Source organism: Malaya genurostris, chromosome 3 (assembly GCF_030247185.1).
Source record: "Malaya genurostris strain Urasoe2022 chromosome 3, Malgen_1.1, whole genome shotgun sequence".
Classification (NCBI taxonomy): Eukaryota; Metazoa; Arthropoda; class Insecta; order Diptera; family Culicidae; genus Malaya; species Malaya genurostris.
Genome location: NC_080572.1, coordinates 127,387,519 through 127,396,417, shown reverse-complemented (window position 1 = coordinate 127,396,417; position 8,899 = coordinate 127,387,519). Strand labels below are relative to the sequence as shown.

General features: G+C 38.0%; 1 protein-coding gene across 2 annotated transcripts; it reads left to right on the top strand.

The window, feature by feature from the left end:
• The first annotated feature begins 1,094 nt into the window (after positions 1 to 1,094).
• LOC131436142 (importin-9) lies at positions 1,095 to 8,416 on the top strand. Of its 2 annotated transcripts, XM_058604660.1 has the most exons (10): positions 1,095 to 1,358; positions 1,420 to 1,634; positions 1,694 to 2,126; positions 2,184 to 2,342; positions 2,404 to 2,888; positions 2,966 to 2,983; positions 3,056 to 3,210; positions 6,720 to 6,885; positions 6,945 to 8,046; positions 8,106 to 8,416. In XM_058604660.1, exons 1-10 carry the CDS (start codon positions 1,235 to 1,237, stop codon positions 8,297 to 8,299), a joined length of 3,051 nt encoding a protein of 1,016 aa, XP_058460643.1. In that variant the 5' UTR covers positions 1,095 to 1,234; the 3' UTR covers positions 8,300 to 8,416. The 2 variants fall into 2 exon arrangements, with proteins under 2 accessions (XP_058460643.1, XP_058460644.1); XM_058604661.1 differs by lacking the exon at positions 2,966 to 2,983.
• Positions 8,417 to 8,899: the final 483 nt, after the last annotated feature.

Here is an 8,899-nt window from a genome sequence, read left to right as displayed (position 1 = left end):
ACATCTCATCCGTAATTTTGGCAACAATTCAAAACATTCCATTAGCTTTACATTGAATTGACAGGTCGTTTGCTCGTTTGGAACTGGGAGCTGTCATTCCAAACGAACAGCTGTCGCCACTCTGATTATAGTCACTCTAGTTCAACCCATACGATAGATTAATGTGATAAAACTTCTCATCAAAATAATAAAATGTATACTGGCAACCCGGTATAGTTTGCTCATATACGAGAGAGAATTGAGCGAGCCACGTGGTCGATTTAAAACTCAACACGTGGCCCTCTGTCCTCAGCCCTTAAGTACTGGTTTGATGTCATTTATTCAGAAGGTCGTTTCTCAAAATAATCGTACGGGCTATGTGCAATGAAACGTGAGCCAAATCCAGAAATGCAGGTTCATATTGTCTCCGTTTGATAATTCGATGGCAGAATTAGTATTAGCGGATGGACTGGAAATATCAAACTTGTTCCTGTTAAGCGGGATGTAAATATTTCCAAATGTGCTGTACATAGCTGTTGTCTTCATTTCAGACGTTTTGCTGCGCTGCCGCAGTAGAAAATAGAGTTTGGAAGCCACAGGTCTAATGTAATCTGGATTACATAATAAGGTTTGATTCGATCTTATAATTTTCAATTGTTAAAACGTACGTCTTACTGAATCGGATTGATGCACTTCGTTTAAAATAATAAACAAAATTAACAAATAGCGATAACTTTACATCTGCTTAGCTGTTTATATTGAACTGCTAGGTGGCATTGTCGAGCCCAAGATAAAACGCAAACAATAGTAAAAACCCTAAGCACAAACTTAAGATTACCTCTAAATTATTATAACCGATAAGCTTTCCAAATGATTCTTCGTTCAGTTTTCTTATTTGTAGGGGAGCAGATTTCTTCGTTTTACTAATTGAAAAAGTACTCAATATGTGACAGAACTCGTTCATAATTTGGTTATTCCTCAGTGCAATACTAAATTGTGAAAATTACTCATTCATAAAAGGCTTATGTGACCACCAGTTCATTTTATATCGTGATGCCAATTCTTTCAAATTCATTCTACCCTCGCGCTGTCTAGTGGCCGGCATGGAATTAAGGATTCTTAAATGCTTATTAGAAAATATGTCATGTAGAATTAGCCCGCGCACTCGTGTTATTTAGAAAGTCATACAAAAACACTGATTTACTACAACTTTTGTTTCGTCGGGTTGTAAAACCACTGCACTAAGAGTCAAAGAATGGCTGAAAATGCAGATTTAATCAAACAAGCAATGTTTGAAGAACTGCAAAAAATCCTCAATCCAGATGGAGAAATAAGGAGACAAGCAGAAGAAAGGTTGGCTCAGCTGAAATTCACGGAAGGTTTGTGTCTGTTTTTTTTATGAAACCGGTCAAAGTATGCATTGCTACCTTGCATTTGCAGGTTACGGTATATATCTTGCAGAAATCACTATTAATCAAAATTTGGATTTGTCTTTCCGACAACTTGCATCAGTCATGCTAAAACAATATGTCGAAGACTGTTGGTCAGTCGAAGAATGTGAAAATTCGGTTGATGGCAATTTGATGGTAAATCCCGAAGCAAAAACGGCTATAAAAACTATACTTCCTCAGGGACTGTATGATCCAAATAGTAAGGTAGGGGATTATAGCATTAAATGTTGGTAATATGTTAACATTTCTATATAAAATGTTAGATTCGCAGTGTGGTGGCCTATTCAATATCAAACATTGCATCATACGATTGGCCGAATGATTGGCAAGAGCTTTTTGATATAATTGTTAAATGTCTGAGCGGAAATGAAAACTCAGTACACGGTGCTATGAAGGTACTTGTCGAGTTTACATTGGATTTGGACAAGCAAATTATAGACGTTGGGCCAATGATACTTTCCGAAGTTTACAGAATATTCGAAGCTCAGGCTGTTTATAGTGTTTCTACTCGAAGCTATGCCATCAAAATCCTTAACTCATTGTTGCGTAGCATTAACACGCATGTTGAATCCAAGCAGGATCAAACAATTATTTTGAACCCAACTCTTCCCACCTTTACGCATAAAATGATTGAAGGACTTACTGTACCAAATGGACCGCACAGTAGCTTCGAACTTAAAACAGAAATTGTTAAAGGTGAGTTTTTTTGTGTGAGCTTGATGGTAAATTTAATTGTCCTGTGATGAATTCCAGTTCTCAAGTATATGATTTCTGACATGCCTAAGTTTGCAAGTCAATATCTGTCCGCGATTTTGCCTCCAATTTGGCAGCTTTTGACTCAAATGGCTGATATTTATATCAAGGTAATCGTAAACGAAACAGAGGAAACGCCGTTTACTAGTAATACTGAAGGTACTCAACATGAAGAAAACAACTGTCAAAATCTACTGAAAATTATAATTCTCTTCTATAGGCGATGAAAACGAAGATTTCATTTCAATGATTTTACAAATTTTTGAATTTTTGCATACAATCATAGAAATGAGAAAATACAAAGGCGCTATCACAAACGTTCTGACCGATTTGATTTACATTGTTATTCTATACATGCAAATGACCGAAGAACAAGCACAAAGTTGGCACGACGACCCGGAAAAATTTGTTGAAGATGAGGATGAACAAGGAGTTGATTTTTCTATTCGAACAACTGCACACGATGTTCTGTTAATCATTGGCCAGGAATATGAACAAAAATTATTGCCTTGCTTTTCAGAGGCACTGGGGAAACATATAACGGTTGCTGATGCTGATAGGAATGCAGGTCATCCGTACTGGTGGAAAATATACGAAGCGTCCATGCTGGCTGTAGGTTCTTTCAAAGAACTGATTACAGAGAACGAGTCTAAATTTGATCTGACTCAATATTTGAATCTCGTAAAAAGTATTATGGAATATCAGGTATGCAAATCTTAAATACAAAAAAATTACAAATTACAAAATTGACAATAAAATTTTAATCTTTTTAATTGAACTAGCTTGCTAAAAGTACTAAAGTAAGCTTGAAATGTAGAAAGTTAATTAGCAACCACCATCATATTAACATTTTCCCATTTTTTTTTAAACAGGTATCGCCATATCTTTTGGGACGATGCTTGTGGATTATCAGTCGTTACTGTGACTGTAACATCTATAATCAACAAATATTACAACAAGTGGTTAACGTAACTATCAGTAGTATGTCATTGGAGAAACCGATCGTTTTGAGAATTACTGCAGCAAGGTAATTATTTAGAAGTGTCAATTAAATACGCTGGATTTTGAAAGTGTTGGTAGGATTATTGCCAATGATTACTAGACACCTATTTCTATAAATGATTTTATCAGGTCAGTTATTTCCAAGTAAAAGTAGTTTCTAAAATTGATCTTTTTGCAAAACTGTCTGCTTTAACTCGCTGCGAGAGTGACAATAAAACTACTGGATTTTTGGAAACACGATGTGGTTTACCCAAGCTGAAGCGAAGTTCGCCTTTGCCAATTATCCCGGTCATAGCAAGGTTTACCACACTAGTGCGAAAATCGATCAACTCGTTATATGCCATGAAACGAACTTCATCACAAACCCTCATAATGAAAACAAATACAAAGCGATCAAAACAAGGCTAATACACTGCATTTAAATCTTGGCACAGAGACTGCTGGAATGCCTGCATAGAACATGCGATTTAGGTGATATACGACCGACCCATCTACTTAGAAATATGAAGTAGATTGTTACCGAATGGAACGTCACGGACGATCTAATGAAAATGTTGTTTCCTGCAAAGAATGTCTCCGAATGAAAAAGCAATTCTCGCTATCAACGATGGAACGATAGAAAAATCTACTGAAACATGAGCTTGTGCATCGAATGTCTAGTGGCAATACGGAGATCTAAACAAAGTGTCGATGAATGGCACCGGACAAGGTGGATGCGGCAAAATCTGAGTTCCAGGTAATGATGGATCTGGGCTTTTTCGGATTATCTAACAGCTGTTAGGCAAACACCTTGTATTGCGTTTCCAAAAAAATGGACATGGAGATTAGTGGGGGACTAGGACTAGTTCGTTATTCTGTCCCTCGCATTCACGACCTATTGAACGATTTTCAGGGAAAATGCGCATTCACTACCCATGCCATCAAACATGCTGTATTCACTACAGCATGTCATCAAATTCCGGTGGAAGACGAAGACATGACAAAAACCGCCTTCTTCACTTCTCAGTCATATTTTTTCTGACAATCTCCAGTACTTATTCTATCAAATCCTACTAATTTACATTATTTCTTATCGGCTATCATATTGCATCATACTGTTGACCTGTTTCTGAATCTTGGATTGTGACTTTTTTACCCGTTCTGTTTATTACCGTGTATCTATTTCGATCAAATCTTTGTTGTAGCTTATTTGATGGTTTCAAATGTTGCATCAAAACAGTATCACCGGTTTCTGTAGTTGGTGGAAAAATCTCGATGTCTTCAACACATGGAAGTTTGGAGCACATGGTTCTTCTAAAACATAATTCTGTTGAAGTTTTTCCTGTTGAAGAATGAGGAGTTGTATAAGACAATACTAAATAATCATTCAAATCTTCCTTCCAGTTTCTTCCCAAAGTGTTACTCATCAAGGATTTAGCAATGAACGATTCTGACGTTCTACAAGACCATTTTCTTGGGGTCAATAAGGTGCAGAATGGTTAAAGCAAATACCATGTGTTTTACAATATTCTTCGAAAGCTCGTCCTATGAATTGCTTTACATTATCCAAAGTAATTGTTCGAGCTGGTAAATATTCTATTCAGCTTTTAAACTGTTTCCCAAGTAGTTATTTTCATCAATATTTCCATTTTTTAATATCTGCTACGCAAATTTGATGCAATCATTAATTTCTACAAGAGGTTCATCCAGTGTGCCATGGATATACAGCAAGAGCTGTGCTATTAATTTCCAGATAAAAAGAACCGTAAGCTACATCAGTAAAAAGAAGCTGAAAAGCTTTAATTCAATATTTGCAAGCACTGGCAAATTACACATAACACAGACACACCATAACCAATGGGGTTGATGGTAGATGCATCCAAAGCAGTGCTACTCAGAAAACTAACGCACGTTCAGACGTGAATTAACTGCGATGAAACAAGCAGTGTGGAATGCAGATGAAACAAACAGTGCACATACCGCTTACCCACGCCATGTCGTCCAGCCCAAACTGCCACTTGCCTCAAGAAGATCCATATTAGCGATTCATATCACAATTTACCGATGCCGATTGATTATGAAGAGAACCGAAGGAAACCAATGATGAGCTTAAAAGTCTACTAAATTCCTCGACAGCGTTGAAGCTGGCGTTACGCAATACGTTGGTGGTGGCACGATATGTGTACAGCGATGCGTCTGATAACTAAATGAGAGCATACATACCTTCTCAGGCAATCAGTACTGCAGTATGTGCATGGAATGTCTCATCCGGGACTGCTATATAAACCTAGGCCTTACATACTGAGCACAGCTGGTGAAACACGTTTAAAGAAAGGACCGTGCACAAAACTTAGAGGTCGTATTCTAGAATTTTTTCGGAGACCTCCGATTTCTGCTTCATGACAAAAATCATCGCAAATTGTGTATTGTCATCGATAAATGGCACGAAGTATCTTGTGTCATCCCAGACAGAGGGAGCAATCGGGCCACACATGTTCCAAAAATCGCTTTGTTCTAACGTGACGCATTGAAAGGATCCCGATAACATTTGTCTTGAGCTCAGAAATAACAAAACCGAAGTGTTCCAGGGTTGAAATTAACACTTTGAACCAGATATTCGAATCAAAGGTGCCAAAGTTTATTACGATCATCTTATAAATGTTCGCAGCAGCTGATTATTGATATCAAGCTCATACAGATTTCCCTTCATTGGTGCAGTGGCGACCTGCTATTATCAACACCGCTTTGTTTTTCAGGACCAGTAGAGTTGAAAGGGTTAGTCTCGTGAATTGGTTTTTACCCTTTTTATAAATATAAAAAATAGATATATAATTCGCTCAAACTTTATTAAAAAATGTTCGGATAGTCGAATGTCAAATACCAGTCGATTTAGCTCGACGAACTGCGCAAAGGTCTTTTTTTTACAAGGTGAATTGCGTTTACGCACAGAGTGTTTGACTTTCCACTGGAACTGCCCACTAAAACACCTTGGATCTCCAACGCTACCTCCTCGGGAGTACCGTTAGGCTATCGATGCTCAAAGCACCCTTCCCGGCCTTATTCATTGCAATGGACGTCTGCATCGTTCTCTCCTACTTTTGGGTCGTTTAGCTCACCATGAGCCGCTCGCATCGCTCCAGGGAATCGACCAGGTGGATGTCGAGGTCGGTCCGGCGCCTCGACGACCCAGGACTGGTCTACGTCGCGAACTACGCGGCTAATCCCCGATGATAGATCTAGCCTACACCTACGGAAAAGTTATCCGACGATGGAAGTTTCCCCGGACCGACGTCCCCAAAACCCGTGAACGGTTCGAACGGTAGGATGCCTGGGTCGGTCCAGTGGTTCCGGTTAGAGGATGACTTCCGTGTTTTTCCACCACCTCCCTCCGAGTCGAAAGTAAGCATTTTGCTTGCAATAGGGTTCAAGAATCCATGTTTCACTGTGAATATAAAGTTAACATAGTTTTAATGTGGTTTTCAATTAGTCCAGGTTAAAATTTTTATCGTAGTATAAGTCACATCAGTAGTACTAATAACAATATTTCATTTTCAGAGCAATTTACGGATTTTGCTCCAACCTTCGAGACTGTAATGATGAGCGAAAATCTTATCTAATTACCAAATTAGAGCATTTTTTGGAAAGTCTTATGCCTTTGTTTAGTCAATCCCAAAACACTGTTCAGGGACTTTTGTTGGAAACGTTAACTGCTATAATCGCTGTAAGTATCTATGTTTTTTTTATTATTTTCATTAGAACAGTAGCTTGTTTTGATTATAGTACGACACAGAAGTCACAGCAACATTATCCAACAAAGTGGTATCGCTTATCATAGCCATGTTTCTGAAATATCACGACGATCGTTTTATATTGGAACTAGTTCAGGATATTCTAAAAATTCTTTCACAAAATCCGTTTTGTCTGGTTCCTTTACAAGAAAAAATTATTCCGACTCTTGTCAGCATACTTAATTCAGAAGGCGAGCAAACATCCACAATGCAGGACATAGCTTTGGATATCCTGAGCACCGTTGTAAAATATTCCCGTGGACCACTTAGTTCTAACATAGTTGAAAATGCGTTTCCAGCCGCAGTACATTGTATTCTCCGAACTGAAGATCATTCGGTAATGCAATCTGGAGGAGAATGTCTGCGAGCGTTTTTGACGGTTGATCCAGAACAAATCTGCGGATACAAAAATGGCGAGGGATTAAATTATATAATGGAGATCACAACAATGTTATTGAACCCAATGAACACTGAATCCACTGCCGCATTTATTGGACGACTGGTCATCACAATTATTACCAAAGTTGGAAATCTACTGGGCGAGAACGTAGATTTGTTACTAAAAGCCGTTATCAGTAAAATGCAACTAGTCGAGTCACTCAATGTGATTATGAGTCTAGTTATGATATTCGCTCATCTTATTCTCGTACAAATGGATGCTGTGTTAAACTTTTTGAGTACTGTTCCTGGTCCAACTGGCGAACCTGCAATGACATTCGTGTTTGTCAATTGGCTAAGTAGACAACACATGTTTTATGGATCGTACGAACGTAAAGTCAGTACAATGGCTCTCTGTAAGCTTTTTGAATATGGTGTCACGACCAAAGATGAAAGATTGAATTCTGTTATGATCAAAGAACCTGTTATCAATATTCAACCAGGAAGAAGAACTCGCTCGGCTGTCTCAAAAATGAATCAAGAATGGGTCGATGTTCCAATTTTGTTAAAAATCTTCAAGCTGTTAGTCAATGAGTTATCTAATTTGAAAGAAGCTAAGGAAGCATTGGAAGAAGAGGATGATTCAGATGAATCAAGCAACGCAACAGATAATACGAAAGGAAACAATCTGGTGGCCATGATGTTGGGTGATGAAGGTTAGTTTTACACGTACAATGATGATGAAAAAATGAAGTTCGTTTTTGTTTGTTCTTAGATGAGGAAGACGAAGATGACCAGCAAATGATGCAGGAGCTCATGCAAAATCCAATTTTCCAATGTGATATGCAAGATTATTTGGTGAAGTTCGTACAAAGTTTCAGTCGAGACGAACATTTTCTGGTGTTTCTGGAAAAGATCGATGATGAGGAGAAGTTGATTCTAAAGGGCTTTGGAATTAGTGTTGCTTAAAGCAGAAGAGCTTCCGTATACTTTTGTTCCCAGTGATGTAGTTAGTTGTAAAGTTTCCTTTGTTTGTCTTTATGTATATGATACAATTACAATAAAAGTTTTATTGTTTCCACATTACTACTTACTAAATCATCTGATAATCTATCAGATCAACTATTGGCAATGTATTGTTCCAATCAACGTTGAACTTTTCTCAGACTTGAAAGTCTAACGAAAGGAAAATCGTTACTGTTTGAGATAATTACATCGGTACCATCAGAACTGGCTCAAGTGGCACGTTTCAGTATTAGCAAGCTACGGGGCGGAGATCAGAGGTAACGATTGGTACTTTACTACGGATGTCTAGATTGTCAACCTACTCTATCACTTCTATTCTCTACGTCAATCGATTCGAAATAATCCGATTGAATGTCCATTCTGCATTTCGTTCGAGTTGGGTACGAACTCGAATATCGTTCGTTCGAGTTGTAAAATTTTCGAACATTACTCGATCGACTTGCGTACGTATTACTTCTGTTAGGTTTAGAATCGTTCTAATTTGTTTATACAAGTGTGACGGTTTCGTTTACTAAGAAATGAATAATATAAATAATATAGAGC

Excerpts from the sequence above, each read along its gene's own strand:
- LOC131436142 (XM_058604660.1), top strand. The coding sequence starts at position 1,235 with ATGGCTGAAAATGCAGATTTAATCAAACAAGCAATGTTTGAAGAACTG. Across the intron at positions 1,359-1,419 it reads TCAGCTGAAATTCACGGAAG|GTTACGGTATATATCTTGCA; the intron begins GTTTGTGTCTGT and ends TTGCATTTGCAG. Across the intron at positions 2,127-2,183 it reads TAAAACAGAAATTGTTAAAG|TTCTCAAGTATATGATTTCT; the intron begins GTGAGTTTTTTT and ends GATGAATTCCAG.